The sequence below is a fragment of the Spermophilus citellus genome, assembly GCF_964194105.1.
Source record: "Spermophilus citellus genome assembly, chromosome: 14".
Classification (NCBI taxonomy): domain Eukaryota; kingdom Metazoa; phylum Chordata; class Mammalia; order Rodentia; family Sciuridae; genus Spermophilus; species Spermophilus citellus.
This window is the reverse complement of record NC_138194.1, coordinates 83,274,963-83,299,598: the sequence shown is the minus strand read 5'-3', so window position 1 is coordinate 83,299,598 and position 24,636 is coordinate 83,274,963. Positions and strand designations below refer to the sequence as shown.

The window sequence follows — 24,636 nt, the reverse complement described above, 5'->3', positions numbered from 1 at the left end:
GCATTATTAAGTCATACTACATGAAAACACTCAAAAAGCAGTAATTTCACAATTTTTCTTTTGCCCAGGACTTCTATGCAGAAAAGTAAAATACAATTCAACAGTTTCAGACACATAACGACATAATTTGTATCCAAGACTAACAGAAGGAATTTCTACCCCATTTAGTTGTGATGTTGATGGGAGCAGAAGATGTTTGCCCAGGTCACCTTAGCTAAGGATGGTGGACAAATCAAATTCTAATGACTCTAGATTCCCTTTTACCCCTGAGGTTTGGGGGGAATTTTGTGGCTATTTGTCTCTTCCACTGAAGAGATAAGACTTTCTTCAATTCATATTTACCTACTCATTTTCAGGATGCTTTATTGGAGGGAGGTAAAACTTTTATTGCCGATGGTTACAAACAGCTGTTATCTTGGTGCCAGTTAAGAATAACCTTTACACCCTTCCTATAATTGAACTCTGCTACTGGTGAGTATATAAGCCAATTGACGGATGGATCTATATGCATCTTCAGAATAAAACATGCATTACACTGTATCGTGACTTTCTCAAAATTCTTCCTTTAGTTACTTATTTCTGATGTTTCAGAAGTTGCCTAGCAGCATGTTGTGGTCTATCAAACAGAGGAAGCTGACAGTGTGACTGAACTAGTCCCAGGGGTCTTCACAGAAAAGGCAGGCAGGGTCCTGGTCGACTGGAGACTCCACCTGAATCGTGAGTGAATGCACAGGAAAGCTATTGCTGAGAGCTCTAGCAATTCCTCTCCGGACAATCTGGCTGTCCCGGCTGGCTGCTGTTGATAAAGAACCAGGGTGAGATTAGCATTGATTACACACATGAGCCATGGCTAAGACTTCAGCTTCAAATGCTTTGTCTTGGGTCTGGGGGAGCTGGGCAGCATAGGCAGAGCACTCAGAGGAAGCCACTTTGGCTCTGCTATGTTCACACAGACAAGGCAGGGGACATTCAAGTGCAGCAAAGTGCCCTGTCACTATGGGAACTCTTCTGCCCATAGTTACCTCTGGAGCCTGGCACTCCCAGGAGCTGAGTATGGAGGGGAGACAAACCCTGAAAGAGCCAAGATAGAACTGTTATTTCTTACACAGTCCTGCTCACCAGCCCCCAGGGATCTCTGGGTTGCAGTTTTGGATTTAATTAGAATTTATATCAAGGCAAGTGACAGGAAGCAGGAAGCATTCAGAGCTCCCCACAGACCTCTCTTAGAGCAGCTACCCCCACTGCCATCTTTTTTCCTGTCCCAAATGGTATCAGGAGGCTATAAAGTCCCTTCCCCAGTAACCTGATTGTTTACTATATTCTTTCATTTGCAGTGAAATATTGGTGTAGAGAATGCTGTAAATTCCCCGAAGCCAGATCTGAGCCCCTCAGAGAAGATGAGAAGGTCCTCAAATGACGGTCACTGGTGTCCCTGTCCCTCTGCCACTAAGTAACTTCTTAAGCTATATTTTAGCAGCCTAACTCATCATCCTTGGCCTAAGCTCTCTCCTGAGGCAGTGAAAGACCTCCCACTTCCTATTTCTCCCAGCTCTGAGACATTTCAGAGACAAAATCACCTTCTGCTCTAAAAAAAAAGTAGCTATTAGTATAATGTCCTGAGAATCGTCTCACATGGTCACAGAATCTCTAACCATCCAGGGAAGGACCTGCCCTAATTCTCCCAGCACATCTGTTAGTTTGTTTGAATTTTATGGTTGGAGCCTCAATCTCTTCCTCTAACATCCACACTGAGCAGAGCATCTTATACACAGCAGAGGTTCTATCAAGATTTACTGCTAAATTCTTTTCTGTATTTTTAGTGGTCAGACACCAAGCCAAACAAGTGGAAATGGAATTTTCAGAGTCCAAGGCCTTGAAGTTGGGAGGCATTTTGGGTCTTTGTATTGCACTGAAATCAGCCTGGAGAATGATACCTGGAGGTATCATGGTTGCTGTGACAACCACCATAAACGGATGGGTTTTCAAAGTACAAACCACTCGACAGCTGTTTTGACAGGCAATGGATACTAAGGTCAGCCCTCAGAAAAGAAGAGAAATTACTGACTTTTCAGGACAAGGATGGAATCTTGCCTAGGGGTGTTTACAAAACTCACTGACCTGTGGCAACATGAACAGAGAGAATCACTTGGTTCGTTGTTAGAGACCAGATGTGCAGGCTGTGCACAGAGACAACGCCATCGACTGCCAGGATGAGATCTTTCACAACATTGTAATTCAGGCCCTTTGGTACACCTGATGGAAGGAGTGGGAGGCGTCGTTACTCAACTGTTGGAGATGGCTAACTGCGCTGCCAAGCCCTCGCCAACTTGCCCTCCCCTTTTCTGGCTTCCTACTTCAAATGTTTACAAATCCGACTATTTCCAAAGGTTTACCATCAATCAGAAGTTCACAGGCAGAATCCTTGCAGGATTTACTATGCAACAATCAACAACAGTAATCATCCTTAGTCTATTATTAAACTAATTGTGCTTTTCCTAATTATCCTCGTGCACTCTGGAAAGCAAAATGAAGCGACGTGGGATTTGATATTCAATGAATCCTGGGTTAGCATCCTGCCTACAACTATTGTGAATTTACTCCAATTATGAAGCTTCTCTGATCCTCAGCATATTTGTAGTAAAATAGGGATGATAAGAACAATTTGTAGATCACAGAGTTCTCTGAGGAGCCCTTCAAGAGATATCGGGTCTTTGTAAATCGTAAATGTTGGTTATCTACCAGGTCACATACTGGACTGTGCTAATAGAGGATCCTAACATTGTAATACCATCTTATGATTTTATTTGTAAATTTTCCATTAGTTTACTACATTAGTCTGCATTCAATGGCTGGGTCAGAATATGGAATAGTTTGACTGTCATCTTTGTGTCTAAAGAAACCACGTGGGGAATACAGGAAGGTGGGAAATCTGGCAGTCAACCAGCTCTTCTTTTGGGAAAAGGAACTGGGTGTCTCTAATTTGGAGAAGAGAAGGCCAAGAGATGTGTGATCACTTTTTTCAAATGTTGCAAGACCTGTCATATAGAAGGTGACAGAACATGAACGTGTAAGGACAGTTTCTCTGACTAACTTCAGAGAGAGAAAGAAATGGTTGGTTGGAATAGGAAAACAGAAATCAACTCAATATTATTAAGAATTTAAAAAAAAAATTTGGAAAAACTTTCCAAAAAAAAATTTTGGAAAAATACCAATCCAACCAGCACAACAATGGTAAAATCTCATGTTAAGTAAAATCCCTGTCAGCTAAAGATGACCCAAAGAGGATCTGTAGAATATAAGTCTAAGAATGATTCATTTGTAGCCTCTATTTCAACTCTATATAATGCATAATGCAAACACCTGAGGTGTTTGTTAAAAATAATAAAGATTTGGCTCCGTTCCGGGCCCCCTAATGGAAAGCTCCATGGGTGAGGTTCTGAAATCTCCAGATCTTCGGGTGGTTCTGAACCTTGTGTGCACGTCAAAATTACTGGCACAGTTTAGAAATCCTGATGACAAGGTTACTCCCAAGACCCATGAAATCAGCTCTCTGGGGAGGAGACCCAACCTCAGTGCTCATCAGGTGAGTCTTTTACACAGGTGAGATTAAGAACCATGACACTAACACCTGTGAGTCCCTGAGTAGCATGACCTCACATGTTTTTCAGTCTTGCTGTATGTTAAAATATATCAAGGCTCCCCCAGACAATTAAATCTAGTTCTCTGGAGCCTGGATATAAGTCTCTTAAAATACTTATCAGATAATTATAATGAGTATTTAGAGCCAAAACCCACCTATTTAAACAAATAAGGAATCCTAACCTACCTTTTTCAAGATTTAAGAATCTTCTCATAGGGGATTTTCTCCTGATTAACTAACTCAAAGTTTTCTAGGGCTTGAGTTTGATTTAACCCCATTTTTATTGTACCATGGAAGTAACGAAGAGCTGATCAACATATCCTTTTACTCTATGAGCAACAAAAGTCTCAGGGCACTAGAATGAAACTAAAGGAATTCTTGCCTCAGATGAATCATAGAGTATGCATGAAGTCTTAAGGCAAATTTTTATTTTCTAAATAACAAAAGTCTTTATTGAGTACCTATCATGTATAAGGTTTGTGCTAAACACTTTATTTATAACAATTATTTTATTTAAGAGTCCTAAGAAATTTATGGGCTAATTGTCAATGTTGTAGTTCCCACTTAACTGAGGAAATAGGGGTTAGAAAACTTAAGAACATTGTTAAGGCCACACAGATAAGTGACAGAGAGCTCAGAATCTCTGAGCATTGACATGTCAAGCGAAGGTAAGAGTTTAGGCAAAGGAATAAAAAATTTCATTCTTAGGACTAGTGTGTGTCATCTTTTTGGGGGAGTTTCAGGTGACTCTGTGAAGACCTGTTGTCATCTAGGACGCTTGAAGTCAGGATGTCATTATAATTTGACATTTACTTTTTTTCTTTTATGGAGAACAAAAGGCCACCATTACTTATTTTATACTAAGATATAAGGTTGTCAAGCAGGAGGCATATCCCTCATGATGCAGATGCTCCAGCACAGCCTAGAAACTTCTTTTATTGAGGAAAAGTCTGAAAAAATATTAATGTATCTAGGAAAACATCCAAAACAGATGTTAAAAAGATAACTTCCATGGCTAATAAATAACTGAAAATAACATTCAATGCCATAATAATTAAAGAATTACATATGAAATCAATAATATATAATGCTTCAATTGTCAAATGAGAAAAGAATCACTAGTTTGATAATACTCAATGATGATGAGGATGTGAAAAGGTGAGTGTTTGCACATGCTGTTAGTAGCAAAGAAATTGATGTGGTATCTTGGGTAAAAGTAGCCAATCTATCCAATTTTAAAATACATATAACTTTGAAACAAAAATACTAATTCTGTGAATTATTCCACTGATACAAAGTGTTAAAAACATGCACATATAGTAGTGGTAACCACAACATTGTTTGTAATGCCAACTGTAAGGAAAAACATTCATTCATACAGTGGAGTAATTGCAGATATGAAAAAAATGGGGTATTGTTTATGTGGTAATATGAAATATCTCCAAGTGAAGGATAGCAAGATATAGAACAAATAAATAACATCATTTAATCCCATATTTTACTTTTAAAAAAGGCAAGCAAATGAATGAATGTTTTGGGAAAGATGTATGAATGTATGTTTACTTATTAATAGAAGTGACCCCTGAAGCACAGGATTGAGAATTTAGAGGTGGAAATATGGGGAAACAATTTATTATTTTATACTTTTCTGTATTATTTTAAAATTTTCCCAGGTATGGAATTATTTTATATTGAATTAATTTAAAAAATTAGGCGTCTTCCAGTAAAGAGTTACCTGCCATTTTCATTAATTAGCTAAGATAGCCCAGACTCTGTACTGTTCCTTTAAAAATTTAAGAGAGATAATTTCCAGGGAAGAGTTTTTCTGAGATAGGAGGGGTGGAAAACAATCATCTTAAATTGTACTTCAGTTTTTCTCTGATCTTTCTGTAAGTCAGTAATTTCCATAATAGTGACAATTGCTAAAGCTTAGTACTTGGCCCTCAGGAAAGAAAATAGAGGCACCTGTGATTTGATAGACCAAATATTCTCAAGTTCAAAGCCAGAAAGTTCATTTGTTACTCAGTTTAGAAAATGGGTAGTGAATGTTCATCTCCATTATCCATTTTAGTGTCATAGCACTATCTGCCAATAATGATGGTGCCCACTAGGAGTAGAATTCTTAAATGTGCACTCAATAGTGTTACTGAAGGTGACTGCACTCTGGGACTTGGTCTACCATGACTCAAAATGAGCTGGACAAAAAGAAAAGTTCTTTTTGTTTTGGATACTTTTAATTATCTGGATAGTTGATATGATGCAAACCTCCAGATCTGATTGAGATTTCCAGATAATTCCCAGAGCTATCATCATCCTTCTCCTCATGGAGGAATCTCAAAGTATGGTGCTGGGACCAGCAGCATCAACATCTTGGCAGAAATTCATATTCTTGCTCTTTCAGCCCCTTCTCACACACAAGACCTACTGACCCAAGAGCTGTGGGTTTGGGTCCAGTGATCTGCACTTCAATAACACCTCTAAGTAATTTTGATGCCTCCAAAGTTTGATAACTGCTGGCTCAGTCTATCAAGATTTTTTAAGCAAAATCCTCTGTAATATCTGTTTTTCTAATAGGTAGAATAGAAAATATGACATCATCTATGTTCATTACAAACTGTCAATGTAATGATGATAAATCACCTTGCAAATATAATCAAGTGACTTATGCCTCTAATTTACTTTAGTACATTGAACTTCCCTAATTAAAACCCAAAACCTGAAATCCTCCAAAATCCAAAATTTTTTCAGAACCAACATGAGGCCACAAGAATGGGTCTCAGTCAAAATGCAGAAGCACTAAAACTATTGCATAAGATTACCTCAGGCTGTGTTCACAAGGTGTGTGTGAAACATTAGTGAATTTTACATTTAGACTTGAGTTCCATCTCCAAGATATCTCATTATGCAAATGTTAAAAATAAATTCTAAAGCCTGAAATACTTTGGTCCCAAGTATTTTGGATAATGGCTACTCAACTTGTACACTAAGATAACATCACTGTGAGTCAGTAGCTCTCCCCATTTCACCTAGTATCAAATAGTTTTTCCAGTGACAAAGATAAATTTATTCTGATCAAGACTCTCTTATCTAGCTCTTTGGAGGTCATTAGTATCAATGACTGACCAGGTCTATGGCCACAGCTTGTGGCCAAGAATTGGGACTTTCTTGATGTGAGAATAATATGCAGTATAGGGTTCATTTCCACAACCTAGCTTTATAGTTCCTATATTCTAGTCAAACTAAAAAGCTAGCTAAGAAGTTGTACATACCCAGTTCCCACTGTGTTCCAGAAATGATGCCATAGATCCATCTAATCCTCTCAACAGCACTACAAAGTGAAAACTGAAGTTCAGAATTAAGCCTGAACTTAAGTGCTAGAAACTTTCATGGCTAGGATTTGAACTGAGGTCTCTGCAATTCTACCTTTTCAATTGCACAATCTCTCTCCAACCTAACTGTCAGTAAAGACGTAGCCTGGAAAGGGCAAAAACTAGCAGTTCTTCAACTACTTTTGCCAAAGGAAAAGAAAATCAGCAAAATGCATAATGTCAGGAGAGGTGGCCAGTAAGCTTTAGTCATACAAAAAATTTCTTGACAGTGAAGGCATTTCATCTCTTCCTGACTAATTAGAAGACCCAAGGAGCTAGACCAGCCAGGAGAGTCATCAGGACTAGACTCTGGCTGTGTTGAATGAGGTTAATTAGCATGAGATCCTACCAGGGGGAGAGCAAGTAAAAAAATATCATCTCTTCAGCACACCCCGGGGACCACCTGTCTCTCTCCCCCAGCTGTTCAAATTCCCACACCATTTCTCAGTAGCACTTCAATTCCATTTCTGAGTAATTATTTGAATTATCTCTTTCTCCCCTCACTAAAGTTTCACTCTTGAAGACAGAAACAAGTCTCATCTTAGCTCATCTCTGTAGCTCTAGTTTTGAGCACATGATCCAGCAGTCAGAGCTCAGTAAGCACTTGACAAATAAGTCACCCTGGTGTTCTTGTACTTCAAACCACAATCAGACATAAATGTTCAGATATAATGTTGCCTGAGAGGTAGATTTTTATTGTCTTTCTTAAGTCTTCTCCAGGTATAATTAGGAATATAATTATATTTTGGCAATATCTTTCTCCACTGTTAATGTTTATACTTACTGTTATGGTTTGGATGTGAGGTGTCTCCCAAAAGCTCACATGTGAGACAGACAGTACAAAAAGGTTCAGAGGCAAAATAATTGGGTTGTAAGAGTCTTAACCCAATCAGTGATTTAATCCCTTGGTAGGGATTAACTGAGTGGTAACTGAAGTGGTAGGGTGTGGCTGGAGGAGGTGGGATTTGGGGTGTGGCTTTGGGGTATATATATTTTTTATCTGGCAAGTGGAGTCTCTCTACTTTCTGATTACAATGTGAGCTGCTTCCCTCTGCCACACTTTTCTGCCATGATGTTCAGCCTCTCTTAGAGCCCAGAGGAATGGAGCCAGCCTTCTATGGACTAAGACCTCTGAACCCATGAGCCCTCAAATAAACTTTCCTTCTCTATAAGTTGTTCTGGTCAGATCTGTTAGTCACAGCAGCGAAAACACTGACCATATTTATGATGTGGGATATTTAACAGTTGCTCGAGATACAAGTAGAAGCCACTTTTTATCTGTTCCCATATAAATAAAAATCAAACATTCATTTTCACAAAAAATTCCTTATCAGCTTTATAATTTTTCCCATAATACAAATTTAATAGTGAGCACACCTTGCAGCCATCCCCTTGTGTGATCATAGGGGACAAAAGCATTGATCTTAGGAATAATCATGAGATCTCTCCTACCTTCCATAAGTAAGAAGAAGAAGTCCTTTAAGATCATGACAGTGCTGGCCAGCACCAGAATGGAGAAGATAAATGTGCAGATTGGGTCAGCTATTTTGTAGTCTGGCTAAAAAACAGCAATTTTGGTTAACTGAATTCATATTTCTCTTGGAGAAAGCTTGATTAATAAAATAGCTGCAGTTCCCTGTTCCTGTCTTTCCCAGTCACACATTTGTCCCCCTGACACTTGACATCCAACACAAAGGCAAGATGTCCTTCCTGAAGACTCAATCTGTCCTTTCAGCTCTAAATTACCAGTGACCAAAGAGTAGAGACTATTCGAAAATGAAAGTGAAAGACATTCTTAAGAGGTCTGATTTAAATTCTCTATATGTGTAAAAAACAAGCACAAAGATGCCCACAATGTGCAATGACTGTTCAGCCTTAATTATGATGAGGACAAGAAAGGATATCATTTACTGAGAGGTTGCATTTGTCCCAAGTGCAACCAGCCCTTGGTCTTGGTGTACTGGGGTTAGTCTCTTTCTTTCCTTCTCCTCTATTACACATACTCTGAGATAGGTATCTGTGACACAGCCCTAAGGGTCTAAGCAAAGGTGTCACTCCTGCTCTCTCTCTCTCTACTGGATCCCATAACTTCGGGGTAAAACACCTACTGTTCTTCCTTTGATGAAATTCAATGCCACAGGCAAGTCCAGGCTCCACTCTCTAAGAAACTCAGCATCAACCTAACCTTTGTAAAGGGTCTCTCAAACTCCACTAATTCTTCCAAGTTTAAAATATTTCTGCCTTAGTATTGAAGTTTTCAAGGAACATTTTCTCAAATTCATATATGTCTGTGATTTTGCTTACATATTTTTATATCTTAGGAAAGACAGTAAAGAGTCCCTGCAAATTGGACCATCATGACGCAAAAGGTAAGAGCTAAAAGCTTCCTTCCTTCTTTTCCCTCCCCACCCTCCCTTACCCACCCCTGTTCATTCTTGATATTAACAGATAGCAATCTGCAGAGCATATTTATTTGTTCAGGGTGAGAGGGTTCTTGAATTAGAATCCTGCTTTGGGGGAACCAAACCCTTCTGCTTGTGAGCAATATTGGTAGGACAGGTGAATTATCAGGTGCTTAATCTTCCCCAACCAGGTGGCAGGCAGAGGACCCAAACTAGGGTCGACTGGACTCCCCATCCAAGAAATATAAATCCTCAGCAGCGACAAGAGCAGGAAGAAACAAATTGGTCAAGTCACATTTATTTTAGCATGGTGCCTGAGACAGAAGTTGTTATTATTTATGAAATTTAGATACCAAAACTTGCCCATATTTCTACCTTGATTTCCGTCCTGAAATACGGTCAATAGATTTCAGCCAATACACGTGTTTATTTATTTATTTTTTTCTTAAATGAGTCAGAGATCTTTTCTGTTGCTTTCTACCTAAGAACTCTAAGGTATTAATAGTTTCATTGTTGTCTACCTTAACGGCATGGCAAAAGGAACTGCTTTTTTGAAAGATTGGCAGCCCAATAGTTAAAGACATAGTTCTTAGAAATTTGGGAAAGACTCAGGTTTCAGGCTTTGAGTGTTTGTTTTAATCTCACAAAGCAGTTTGTATAGGTAAACTCAGATAAGGTTGTTGGTATTTGCAATATTGGAGGGTCAGCCTCTGTGCTAATGCATGTAATTACTACAATATGGGTACATTCACTTACACTCACCTTAAAGTAGATAATAAGAGCACTGATTAACACACTGATGCTCTGAAATACATCTCCAAGGGCATGCACAAAAGCTGCTCTGACACTGGCGTTAGCTTGTACTTCATTGTGATTGTGGACAAGGTGTCTCTGGTGCAAAACCACAGCTAGTCTGAAAGACAACAATGTTCTTGGCACAGGTGAGATTAGCCCTTACAAACCTAGGCAGCAGAACAAAGGAGCTGGCAATAGCATGCATTATTCAAAATGGCAGGTAGTTAAAAAAAAAAGTATGCTTTACAATGTATCATTTTGGAGTTATGTTTGAATACAGGTGTATCACAGAGTTTTAAATTTTTCACACAAGGACAAACTATAAAAATATACCTCAGTTTTCTCATTCATCCACCTAATGTTATTCTCTTTCACATTAAAATGGGAAAGCAACATTTCTTTGATCAAAATCAAACATTTTACAATAAAAAGGAAAAATTTCATTATCTACTAAATGTCAGCCACTGATTTATACTTAAAGCTGAGCTTGGGAGAGCTTGATTTAATGTACTGGTTTCAAATGCAAAAAGCAATGGAAAGGGATAAAACAAAATAATAGTGAATGAATCTCATCATGGGATTTTTTTTAAACTTTTATTTTACTTAATTTTGTTCATTTCTATGAGCATTTAAAATTTGAATAATTTCTTAATGGCATATGGTGAGAGTGTTTTGTGTATGTATATACAGTTATTTATCTAGAAGCAAAGATACATTAATATATTGTAAAAGTACTTGTTTATGTACATCACGCGTGCACACACACATACATATACAATGTATTGCAAAGTGTAGCATCTCTTGTCCAAGTCAAGGTGATAAAGTAGTAGTCACTAAAAATTATGCAACTGATTCTATTTATCTATAACATTCACAAAGTTTATACTAGAAATAAAAGGAGAATTGTTTCACTGATGGTCAACAAGGAATGTTTTGCCAAATACCCTTTTGGAACATTCTGGAATAAAGACTTTTTAAAAACCTCTTATTGCTTGGGACAATATATACATAGTCTTTTTGCAGGTAAAAGTGTTAAGTCTTAAGCCATCACCACAAGGTGGAATGACTGCTGTGTGCCAAAATGTGATCATTACAGAAGGCACAGTTTTCAGATTGTTGTGTTTGGATAGAAACACCTTAGCTATGAGTTACAATTCAAAGTTAGACAGCCCAATGTGACTGGCAGCTAACAGACACTCTTTCAGATTTACCATATATGATCATCACAGTGTCATTCACCCTTTTACTTGTTTTATTTAAAAAGGTAAAACTTTCTTAAGAACTCGTGCCCCAAGTGCTATTAAATACTTCAGTTATATAGTGAATAAAAATATATGCAGTCCCTCCCTAGTGCAGCTTTAACTGTGTTAGAGACAGCAAAGATTTTACACACATGCACACACACACACACACACACACACACACGTGCCTGCACACACAAACTAACACAAATGGAAATTTCTAATTATAATATGGTTACTAAGAATTGCTGCTTTGGATAATGCCAACAGAGGAGCCTGACTTAGAGAGATATAGCAAGTGAGCTGAATTTAAAAGGTTATGAAAGGAAGGAATATTTTAGGCAGAAAAAATTAGCCTGCAATAGCCTTAAAGCTCTGTCTACACCCTTCATCACAGAACCCCTTTACCACTTCTACTAGAATTTTCTGTCTGGATTTTGGGTCCCCAAGGAATAGATTTATTCCAAATTTATTTGCAAATTGCAATTCTGATTTCTCCATATTCAATCACTACAATATCTTGCAGAATTTGCAACCTGCGATCTCAGTTCTTGGAGAAAACATTACAGTCACTCAGCACCTTTATCCATAAATAACTATCTGTTTGCACAAAGAAGGCAGGGCTTTTCAATTCCCTTGTCTTTCTAAGAATGAAAAGTACTTGCAAGGTTAAGGTCAATGTTCAAAAGCAGTCGCAGTAAAAAGAAAACTTGGATGGTATCTATTTTGAAAGTCGAACTCCATCATTAAAGTCCCAGATTGATGTGGCAGTTGGCTAGGAATATCCTTCATCTTTGTGTAGCATTGACACAACCTATGTGACATATGACTCTCAGGAAATTATTAATACTTTCATTCTTACTGCTGCCTTGAGGACATATTGTTCTCCTTATGCAAAGATGATGTTATTGACCCCCAGTCAGCAGTACATGTGCTCTAGAGCATTTATCTCCTCAAAATGATAGATTTGCATTGATCTGCCCACACTCTTTCTTCCAGTGCCAATGTGAAATGCAGTTTCAGGTTAGCTGGTAGGAGAGAGGCTCTAGCTAGTGATGGCAGATTAAACATTATTCTGTTGATCGTTTAGCTCTGAGACGGAACAATAGTTCATGAACTGAGAGGTGGGGGACCGCAGCCCCAGGATGTAAGACTTAGTGATACAAGGCAGAATTTGTGAACCAAATGTGCTCAGCTTGTCCCTGAATTCCAGAGATTCCATTGTGCCCTCTCTTAGAATCCTGTGTTCAAAGCACCATTCTTCCATTGCTGTCTTCTTCACTCCCATGTAAAAACTGACCTCATGACATGTATCAAGCTGCACTGCAAGATGGCTAGATGACAAGTAGGTAGTCGTGGTTGAATACCAGAAATGTTTGGCACCAGTAGCGTTTTGGATTTTTTGAGTTTGTCATATCTTAGGATATTTGCATAGACTTTATGAATTAAGCATCTCTAATCTGAAAATCCAAAATGCTCAAAAATCTGAAACTTTGAGCAGATGTTGGTGTTCAAGAAGTTTCTGCATTTAGAACATTTCAGATTTGGGGTTTTGGGATTAGGACGTTCAACCCGTATATGAGTCTCCTATTAATGCTGTAACATTACCACAAACCCTTAATGCCTTAAACCAATGTAAATTTATTATCTTCTAGTTCTGGGAATCAGAAGTCTAACGTGGGGTTGCAGGACTGCATTCTTCCTGATAGATTTGTGGGAAGGAATTTATTTTCTTGCCTTGTCCGTTTTCTAGAGGCCACTTCTATCCCATGGTCCCAGGTCCCTCCCTCCAGCTTCAGTGTCAGCACCAGTAGTGTAGCAGTGTAGCATCTGCTCTTCTCTCTAAACTTCTACCTTCCTCATTTTAGGACCCACATGGCTACATGCAACCATGTGGAAAACTCAGTATGATCTCCTCATCTGAGAGTCCTACTCACATTTACAAAATTATTTTTGCTATGTAAATTAACATGTTCAGAAATTCCAGGGATTTGGATGTGGGCATATTTGGAGTGTCATTTTTCTGTCTTCTACAGGTGATAGGTAGATAGGTAGTGGATTGTTGGTAGATAGATAAATGGATGGATGGATGGATAGATAGTTTTAGAATTAGATCATCAAGTAAGAAGGGGAAAATTAACTCAAAAGTATCAAAACCCTGGGATCCAAACTCCACTGTCATGTGTAATCCAGTAGTTAACTTTGGGAAGAGCAAACCTATATGCAAGAGATTTTCAATCATCATTTCTGATAAGATTGATTTAAGGTTGCCTGGATGAGAGAATGGGTAGAAACTAAAGGGAGAGTCTAGCTAACGTATCTTGAAGAATTTTCATGCAGGCACAGTGAAGCAAAGATAAAAATATTGGTTTTGAGGAAAATAACTTCCCTGTTATTAGTTCTGTGATAATATACAAAACTAATGGCAATTTTATGGAGATATTGGAAAAGGGCATTAAAAAGTAGAAGGATAATTGAAGTGAATAAACTCTAAGATGCCTTTTAACTCAACTTTCTGGGAACTCATAATCTGTTTCAGCCAAAAATAATTAAAGAGGAGAAAGTATTATCCCCAATGGAACTATCAACATGCCCGGAATGGCTTGGAGCTCAATTCTGGGTCTGTGGTTCTGGATTCAAACACTGACTCTCCATAACTGGCACTCTATTTCATCCACTGAAGTGCAATTTCCTAATCAGTGAAGTTGGGGTGCTGTGAATCCTAAGCCAGATAATGTGTATCAAAAGATCCTGGCTCTGTCTCCGGTGCAGTGGAAACTTTCAAAATGGGTAGGTCATAGAAGCCAATATTTAAAATCTCTTTAGTCTATAGCCTTAATGTCACTTTTAGAGCCATTGGAACACTGTGACAGATCTGTTATCATCTTCACAAGTAGATGAGTTTCCAAAAGAGTCCTCAACTAGACAGGGTTGATGATAAACCATATGGGCTCTTAGCATGGGGGCGACTTACATAATATTGGCCACAACTGCGCAGCCTGAAACGACGATCATCACGGTCGCCTGGATCTGGTAGTCAGTGTACAGCAGGCGCTCACAGGCTAGGTACACCAGCACACCAGTCACCACCCAGATGCAAAGGATGGACAGCAGGGCACCAAGGATCTCTAGGGATGTAAACACACAAGGACACTCCTCACAAATGACCCACACATCACCTACTTATACTCGAGTCATAAGATTGCTTTTCTCCCTAGAGAAAGAAGCTTCAAACTAGTTCACTCAGTGATTCATGAAGCAAAAGTGTGGGTGGATTTTAGAGCTGACATGAGGCACTATAATGTTGCATTCGTAAAACACCAGTGTCTGAGTTCATTATGAGCCACATTTCTAAGCAATTTTAGCATCTTTAGAACATATTAATTGCTGCCTGCCCTCACTGTTTTCCTCAGGGATTTTAATTTAAACAGGTGCTAAAATGATCGAAACTTATTAGGGGATGAAATAATGAGACACAACGAGTAAAATGTGTTTAGAAACTCTTAATTTTACCATAAAACATTTACAACTTGCCAGTACCGGCACCTTTAGTGAAATAAAATCGTACTTGATGAAAATGAGTTTCATTTGCCAACCCGACATATTGTAAACACAAAGGCGAGCTCAGAGCCTTATCAACACCCTAACTGCCTTTTAAGAGCTACTGCACGGAAAAGAAGCATCAGAATGGAGACAGTTACATTAATATTAAAGGTAAGATAGTGTTCAATCTACCCACGGAGGAAAGTACCTTTGCTTACTTAGGCATGGCTGAACACCTACCCTGATCTTTAACTCAGCCTCTTTAGTGGATTCCAAAGACCCACTGGGGTCTAGAAATATTCTGTGAATCACTGGTCAGGTACATTCCATACTGTCATCCTTACCTGCTATAAACTAATCTCAGATGTCAGTTCCCTGTAGTCTGGGTGAGGTAAAGCACTGCTACCCAGTGTGCAGCTATTATTTCCCAGACCTCTGTCATTTACATACAACCTTTACGGCTTTTTCCATATTCACATGCCACCTGTCTCATTAGTCACTTCACGTTTTCTTCAAATAAATTCAACTTTGCACCCTCAGCTTCTTCCTAAACAAATTTATCCATGAAATTATGAATTTGATGTGCTAGTTTATTTTCTGATGCATATTAGGATGTGTAATTATTGTCCATATGACAGTTAAAATCATCTACTATCCATCCATTCACGGAATATTTCTCATACTATGGGAAAGGCTGGTGCAGGTATTTAGGGCATGAGTTCAAGTATCAGATACAGATGGTCTGTCAGTGACCGACCATGTGACTTTGTACAAGTCACTTGACCTATTTGAGCCTGAGTTTCCTTATCTATAAATAATGCCATATATGGGGCTGGGGTTGTGACTCAGTGGTAGAGTATTCAGGTAGCATGCATGAAGCACTGCGTTTGATCCTCAGCACCACATAGAATTAAAATAAAGATATTGTATCCACCTAAACTAAAAAATAAATATTAAAAACATAATGCCATATATGTCTAACATATATGCTATGGGTTGAATTGTGTCCCCCCAAAACTCATCTATTGAAGTGCTAACTATTAGTACCTCATACTATGAAATTAGAAATAGGGTCCTTGAGATATAATTAGTCAAGATGAGGCCATATTGTAGTCCCATAATCCTATATGACTGTTATAACTATTCTAAGAGGAAATCTGGATACAGACATGCTCACAGGACAAATAACATGTAAAGATTAAAGCAGGGATCTACAAACCCAGGAACCCCAGCAGCTCAGAGAGAAAGATTTCACTCACAGTCTGAAGGAACCAATCTTGCTGATGTCTTGATCCTTGCTTTCTGTTTTCTAGAACTGTGAGATGAAAAATTTTTATTTGTGCCATCTAGTTTGAAGCACTTTGATAAGGGAACTCTGAGAAACCAATATGACATATAGCAAACACTCAAAAAATATTTATTATTTTATTAGTCTGCTCAGACTATTTAAAACTCCCTTTGCAGAAATTAATAAGGACCACACTCAAGAATTTATGGTTATCTGGAAACAGAGATTGGATTCAGAGATATCAAGTCGCAAACATCCTATCTGTAAGAATCCAAATCAGGATATGGAAATAGAGCACGTCTCACTCTAAAGCCAGGAACAGAGAGGTACAGTGAGACAAGGAGCTGGGATGGTAAATCCCAAACACCAAGAAACAAGAGTCAGGTCTCAACAGGACAGAAATCCAAAAGGAACTAGTTAAAATAAAACTAAATTAAAAAGCACCTCAGGAACCACTGACAAATGGTACTCTGATTGCTAAGAAAACCATGAGATGAGTAAGGCCATCAGGTTGGTCAGACCAGTTTGTGGGTGTACTAGGATGGGCTCACTTATATGTCTACTTAGCATGATAGCCATCCATCATGTGTGGCTACTTAAATGAAAATGTTTAAAATAAAAATCACTCTTATTCTTCAGTTGTACCACCACATTTAAAATTCTCAATAGCCATATTATACTCAATTATTAAATATTTTCTCTTGTAGCAGAGGGTTCTTTTGAACAGCCTTGGTCTTCTGGAATATCAACTTTCATGGATTTCCATGACCAAGTTGACAAAGGGCATTAATGACCTAAATTCTGAGTCCATCCTGTGTTTACAAACTAACTTACATTTACAAAACAGCTCTGATCAATGGAATTGGTAAGAATGAAATACATGCAAAAAATTATATAGACAAATGATGGGTTCATGGTTTTCAAGTGTGGCTCTGTTCAGGAACGGTGGAAGCATTCTCAGATTATACGGTGACAAACTCTTTATTGCTTTTATTATCTCATCTCTCTCTGAATATAAAGGGAAAGCAATCCCAAAATATCTGCAATGGTAAATTGTTTAATATGAAATTAGAACTTCCTATCACTCTAAACTTGAAAACCTGCAGTCTGTAGTTAGTCTAGAAGTTGTGGTCCTCATCCACCGGCACACTTCAGTGAAGGCTAGCAACATGGGTGTCCTTGCTTTGCCCTCTTCTCCTTTATATTGATTTTCTCAAGCAATGTAAAAACATGGAGCTGTAACTTTTGGTTCCCAGGACAGAGGAGGAGAAGTAGAATTGCAGTTGTTGGGGAGAAAGAAATGGTAGATGAATTTATAAAAATGAGCCAAAATTAGAAGGTCCCAGAAAGTAAACCTTTGCCATGAGCCAGGCCAGTTCCTCAATAAAAGGAAGCAATTACTCAGTGGAAGAAAAAGCTCCCCAAAGTGCAATTTCATTTCTTGCTCCTCCTCCTCTTTTTTCTTCTGTTGTGTTGGTGATGACTGATTGAGCAATATATTCAGACATTCTCTGATGACTGTCTTAGTGCATTTTTTTCTGCTAACAAAAAGCACTGGGTGATTTATCATGAGAGGAGATTTATTTCTCACAGTTCTGGAGGCTAGGAAGTCCAAAGAGCAAGGTGTCAGCATCAGGCAAGGGCCTCCATGCTGCATCACAGGATAATAGAAGGGCAAGAGAGCATGCACAGGACAGAGAGAATGGGCCAAACTCATCCTTACATCAGGAACCCTCTCCTGCAATTAAGGCATTAATCCACTACTAAAAACAGAACCCTCATGATGTAATCGTCTCTTTAAGATTCCACCTATTAACAATGTCACAATGACAATTACAATGCAACATGAATTTTGGAGGCAGCATTCAAACCATAGCAATGACTAAATGCTTTCTGTGAGCAGGAAGGCCCATGATGTGTTCCTGACTTCCTAGGGAGAAATTTTTCAATCTCTGCAACTCTCTTAGGCTCTCTGAGTCTTGTTCTGCAATATGGCAGAAACTTTAGCTTAATCCTCTCTTCCAGGAATACAAGTAGTTAAATGAATAGCATTATCATTGTAACATATACTGAGATCCTAGTGTTGGGGTGGCTCCTAAAATGACACATGTGTTCCAATTGTCCCATAAAACAAGAGGTAGCACCATTCATCTGGTTGTTAGTTGAATTAATATTAGCAACATACATTCCCATATCTATTTTATCCTGGGCACAAAGATGTGTATCCCTAAGAGACTTTTGAACAAGGCTTCACTCTTTACCTTCCATTTTAACCCTTAGTTTGACTCTGTAGCGCCACTTGGTTATTTTTCAAGTGAAGAACTATACCTGCTCGGTGCCACCCAAACGTCAGCCGCTTAGAGGGAGGCCTTGATGACAACCACAAGGAAAAGAGACTGAGCAGGAAACTGGTCAGGTCAATTAAGAGATGGGCAGCATCCGTGACGACAGCAAGGCTCCCAGCAATGTGCCCACCTAAGGAATGCAAAATATCATAAGGCCCAGAATGCAGCTAGATTCACAGCAATTCTAATCATAGCTGATGAAAAATGTTACGGACTCACCCAACTTTAGAAGAGAAAGGCATCTTCTCTTGTTTTAATTTATTCCTTTTTCATAATTTGACAGATAAAGAAATGGACCCATAAAGTCAATACGATTCAATTACATAAAAATGAATTTCAAGGGAAAATTAAAGTATTTGATATTGGGAAGTGTAGGGCACATGTGGAGAACATCCCAGTTAGACTGGAGCATACAGATTCTAAAAAGGGGAATATAGAAAGGTAATGCTTGTGGGGTATAGGCAGATTCAAAGGGTCTCAAAGTGCCCGCTGAGGACCTGGACCTCTATCTGCAGACCAGATGCTGCCATCTGGCCCACAGATGTATAATTAATTGACTTGTAGTTTTACCATAGTCCTTGCCACTTCTTTTTGTTCAAATGGTTTTTTATTATCCACCTGAGTTCAAGATCCCTTTCACACATAGGGAGGAGCAGAATGGGAAAAGGGCGGGTACTGTCCAATGGGCATGTTGAATGCCACAAGAGTTCAAAATAGCATAGGAATTGAGCCCAGCAAGACTCCCAGCACGAGTCCAGCCTTGATTTTTCTCTCCATTTGGGATGTTTCCTCTTTACCCCTCTAATTCTCCTTTGAAAAGACCTCAGCCTCCAAACTAGAAATTAAAGGAAAGCCTTGTCCTTCTCTTCCTGAACAGGATTTGTCATTTGAGAGCAATAACCTTTATTGCTCTTACTACATCTTCCCAGCAAAGAGCTTTTGCTGACTGATTAGTCCTCCTGCAGCTGTTTATTGCCTTGTGTACTACAAAGCAAGGGACTGTCAGTCATCAGGCCCGCCCTCATCAGACTCACCTTGTCTTGCCTAATGATTAAAAAAAATTACAGAGATAGCTCATAATTGCAATAATCCCCACAGACCGTTGGCTCTAGCTGTACTTAATAACTGGTTTGTCAAAGTTTAATGGTCTGAAGCAAAGTAGTCTTCAAGCTTGTTACTGAGCTGTCAGTGCAAAAATCGGAATGATTCATTAGCCAAAAGGCAACATTTTGCTAACAAATCAGCTGTCCTTCCAATTATCCTCTAATGTTGCTCTATCTGCCAAACTTGGTCCTGATAATAAAGCTGTGTTAATAATGCATTATTTCTTGCCTGGAGAATGACTCCATGCAGATAAGCAGCATGCTGCAGTCTCAGCAATGAATGATGATGATCCTATGTGCTGCACAGAAATTGTAGTCTAAGTCAAGGAGATGGTCCTATAGGAATTCTTCAACAGGCTGTGCGGAGTCAGGAGACAATGAGAAAGAAGTGTTGCTTTGGAAGAAGCATGTTAATATGAAAGCCTGGGAATGAGAATCATTTTGCAACAATCAGAGCTGCTTATGAGAACCATCCAGAAAACTGGACAACCACTGCTGAATCCAATAGAGCAAATTGTTTGCAAGACGAAGTTTATGAGTGCACTTGCACTTGCTCCTGAAAGCATGGGAGGTTATTGACAATTAATTCAATCTTCCAGCCAGTATTTATTGGGCCTTACTGTGCATGATACCAGGGACAGAGTGCACAAAGATAAATAAATCACCTCTCTTCAGTGATCTAACATTCAGTGCACTGAAGACCTTCTAAAGAGTCAGGAGACTAGAGAGCACTCGAAATATTGAGGAACTTTAGACAGAAGAGAGAAATAAGCATTAGCAAGAAGAAAAGCATTTTTCAGGAAGAGACAAGAACAGGGACACAGATACAGAGATGAAAGAATGTGGCATATTTGTGGAAATCAGTTGATATGAAGTATTGGCAAGACTATAAATGGGACTTGAAAGGCAGGTCAGGGATACTTGTGTGGGGTACTATATGTCATGCTAAAGAAGTTGAATGTTATTCAATGGGATAATAGGATCTACTTCAGATTTTGAGCCAAGGTTGTTACATGATTGCACTTGAAATTTGGGAGATATCTTTGCAACAAATATGGAATATGGAAGATGACTGAAGGGCTAAGGAGCTGGAGGTTAAAATGTTAAAGTAATAGCCACAGAAAAATATGATAAAGGCATGAACTAAGGCTGTCACAATCATATTTATGGAATTCTTGACAAGACATGTTTTAGTCTGGTTTTTTTTTGTTGTTGTTGTTTGTTTGTTTGTTTTTAACACTATGAATCAAAGACTTGAAAAGAACAATTTTAGAAGAGAAAAAGTTTATTTGTCATTCATGATGATTTCATAGGTCTCAGTCCACAGATGGCCAGCTCCATTGCTCTGGGCCCAACCTGAAGCAGAACATCAAGGCAGAATGCATGACAGAAGAAAGCAGATCAGGACATAACAATCAGGAAACAGAGAATACTCACTCATCAGGGACCAAATATAAACCTCAAAGGCACACTCGCAATGACATACCTCCTCCAGCCATACCCTACCTACCTGCAGTGATCACCCAGTCAATCCCTATCAATGAAATTAATGCACTGATTAGGTTAAACTTCTCATGACTGGAGAGACTTTTCAGAGATATGAGCTAGAGGTTAAAATGCTACAGGAAAAGCCACAGAAAAATAGGATAAAGGCATAAACTAAGGCTGTAGCAGTCATATTTATGGAATTCTTAGTAAGACATGCAGAATAGTGCACTTATAACAAGGCAAGGGAGGAATTTTACCTCTGAATTTTCTTGCATTGTCTCACCTCATGTGTAAACCACAACATTTTGCCCTTGGCCCCCAAATCTCATGCCCACCTCACAACACAAAATACATTTAGTCCATTTTCAAATCCCTCAAAGTCTAACAGTTTCTGTATTTCCCCAAAGTCCAAGTCCAACACCTCCACTGAGAAAGTGTGAGTTCCTGTAAAAATTAAAACAAGTTACATATATCCAGTATATAAAAGCACAGAATAAACATTTCCATTCAAAAAGGGAGAAATAGGAGCATCAAAAGAAAAGATGGGACCAAAACAAGATTGAAATCTAGCTGGGAAAGCAAAGCCTATAGCTCCTTATCCAGCATCCGGGGCACGTGGCATCATGATGTTCTCTTCACAGAGCTTGAATAGCTCTCCCCTATAATCTTGCTGGCTGTGGCCCACAGTGGTATCCTTCCCAGCTTATTTCTGCTCAATTCCTGCAGTTATCCTCAGCAGACATCCCATGGTACTGGAATCTCCTAATCTCAGCGGTATCCACTGTAGCATCAGCATCCTTCTCACTTCACCCATCACTCTCAGGTGCCTCCTGCAGGAACTCCAACTCTGCTACACTTTGCCTGTCCTCCCAAGCCTTCCTTTGAAATCTTGGTGGAAATTTCCATGACCCCCAAAGTCCAGCATCCTATATTCCTGAAGAACCACTACCACCTGGTTGATGCCAAGGTCTGCTGCCACCTTGAGAAGTAGCCAACCCCTGGTCTGGCTACAGCAGCCTCTGCAGCAGCCTTTGGGTGCCTGGATGGCTGAGCAGGGTGATACAACTTCCTAGGCCCTCCTGTATAAGCAGTATGTCCCACTGGTCTCTTCTCAAAGGAACTTTTACTTTTATATTATTGATCCAGAGAAGGGTGTGGTCTTCCCAATTCCTGAGATGCTCTCATGCCATCTTTTCTATTTTTTCTGGGTAGAGTACTTAGCAGCATCTCTTTAGTGGCTATCTTCTTTTCTTTTTCTTTTCTTTTTTTTTTAACTATCACAGCTTCTTTAACGCCAGTTGTACTCACAGTTTTCTAGCCAAACTGCAAGTTTTCCAAATCTTTCTGCTGTTTCTGCTCCTGATTAGCACAGTAAACTTCACGAAAAACTGCCAGCAATATCCATGCTACTGTCTGAATGCTATGCTACCTAGAAATTTCTTATGCCAAATTGAGAAGTTTATTGCTTTTAACTTCAGCCTCACATAAAGCCTCAGTACATGGGAAAAATATAGATAATCTCTTAATAATAGAGCCCATAATATTTTCCATGGAGAACAGAGGACTGTAAAAGGTGACTGACTGTAAAAGGACTGACAGGACTGTAAAAGGTGACTATTTATCTGACAACATTATTGGGCTACACCATTGCATACTATTAATTGACATTTTAAAATCTATTTTAATTATCTTATGGATAGAAGTATTATACTGTACTATATAATATACTATATCAAAATCTCATTGAGTTATTGTTTAACAAGTATTTAAAATCTACCACAGATTTTATAGCCATGTTTTAACATTTCTTAAGTTTTTAAGAACCCTGAAAAATATTTGTGACCTGAGCCACTGAGACACCCTGGCTGTACCCTTATCCAAAAGCATGTTGTTTCTCATCCCACCCAGCTATATCTTTCTCTTAGTAAGTGAGAAATTTTTTTGCTCTCAGATACTTATCATCTTCCCCAGCATGCTCTCAGCTCTGTATTCCTGTCATGTTATCTCTTGTTTTCTCTACCCTGTTCAGCCCTGAATAGGCCTGCTTCTGACGCCTCTCCCTGACCATCCTCATTTTTTTTCCAGCAATGACATACTTGAGGTTATTTTTCTGAGTTCTCAGTGCCTGGGTGTTCATCTTTTTAGAGATATGAGTTTCCATCTGCAGCATAACTCCTTCTTATGTCTTTTCTACAGTGAGGAATTTTACAAGTAACCAAAAACAGCCCTGACTCAAAAAGTTCAAAGGCCCATGAAGAGTGGACATATTATGCTCAAATCCTTCCCTTCTTAGTTCTTTCTTCCTTCTGCTTTATACCCTGTGAAAGTGATCTTCCTAAACATAGCTCAATGACTTACTTATCCTTGTTCTAAATGTCAATTTCTCCCTGAGGCTTATAGGATAAATTTCATTCCCCAGCTGGGCCTCAATTTTTCTTGACCCTCCAACTACCATTCTGTTTATACCCTCCAGTAACTACTGCACTTAACACTGCCTTTAGATAGGTGCTAATCCAAACAAACTTAAAAAAACAGTGATATCATAATTATTGGCTCACCTAAATGAGAAAAAAAATCTGTGTGGGATCAGATCAGATATAGCCATCTCTTAAGATTCAAAATATGTCATTAGGACTCTGCCCTGTCTCCAGTTGTTACCTTTAACTGTGCTAAAATAGACAGACTTCCTCCCTTTCCATGGGAAAGGTGGGTCTCTGGAAGCTCCAGGTCTCTATATCTTTAGCTTAGTGGTCATAGAAGAAAGGCAGAGAGTTTTTACTCAGCCTTCCTTTATGAAGACCCAGAGATTGACTAAGCAAGTTTGGCATCCCACAGTCCTTCCTGTGAGCAAGAAGTACTCAAGCCAAAAGGACCAGAATTACAACCAGAATAAAGGGGATGAGAAGGCTTGATAAACTGGAAATGCTGGTCTATTTCAAACAATGGCACCCACATTTCTAACACATCATTCCCTGTCCTCTTTCCCACCTATCCACTAGAAATCTTTCAAGGTAAGGTCTCATATTTATCACCTCTTAGACTACATTAGTAAATAGGGTACTGTTTATTCAGGCCTTTCCATCTGAAAAACACTTCTTATCTTATGTTTGTCCACATTTCAGTCTCTACCCAGGGCTTTCTCAAAGCTTACATCCTGCAGAAAGACTTCCTGGATTCCCAAAAGTGGTCTGTAAAGTAATAATTACTTTCTCGAATAGGGTCAAGAACAGCTTTGGAGAGGAGGTGAACTGTGGATCGAAGTCCTGAATTATGACCAGGATTTCAACTACCGTAGAGAATAAGAATAGGATTTTTTGCATTCAACAACAACTAAAGCAAAAGCTATTGGGACTCCAAGGTACTATAGGTATTTTGAAGAGAATGAATACGTGCCCTGACTAAAACAGAGTAGTCAGGTAAGGA

The 24,636-nt window shown here is 38.9% G+C and overlaps 1 protein-coding gene across 1 annotated transcript in view; it reads right to left on the bottom strand.

Moving 5' to 3' along the window:
- Window positions 1–650: 650 nt before the first annotated feature.
- Window positions 651–24,636, bottom strand: part of SLC30A8 (solute carrier family 30 member 8) — a gene marked incomplete at both ends in the record, with an annotated part of 37,376 nt that continues 13,390 nt past the window's right edge. Inside the window, 6 exons of the mRNA XM_081266397.1 lie at window positions 651–796; window positions 2,119–2,253; window positions 8,461–8,566; window positions 10,173–10,323; window positions 14,421–14,574; window positions 18,606–18,752. Of these exons, the coding sequence (XP_081122523.1) occupies window positions 651–796; window positions 2,119–2,253; window positions 8,461–8,566; window positions 10,173–10,323; window positions 14,421–14,574; window positions 18,606–18,752 (839 nt within the window). The remainder of the gene's footprint in view (window positions 797–2,118; window positions 2,254–8,460; window positions 8,567–10,172; window positions 10,324–14,420; window positions 14,575–18,605; window positions 18,753–24,636) is intronic.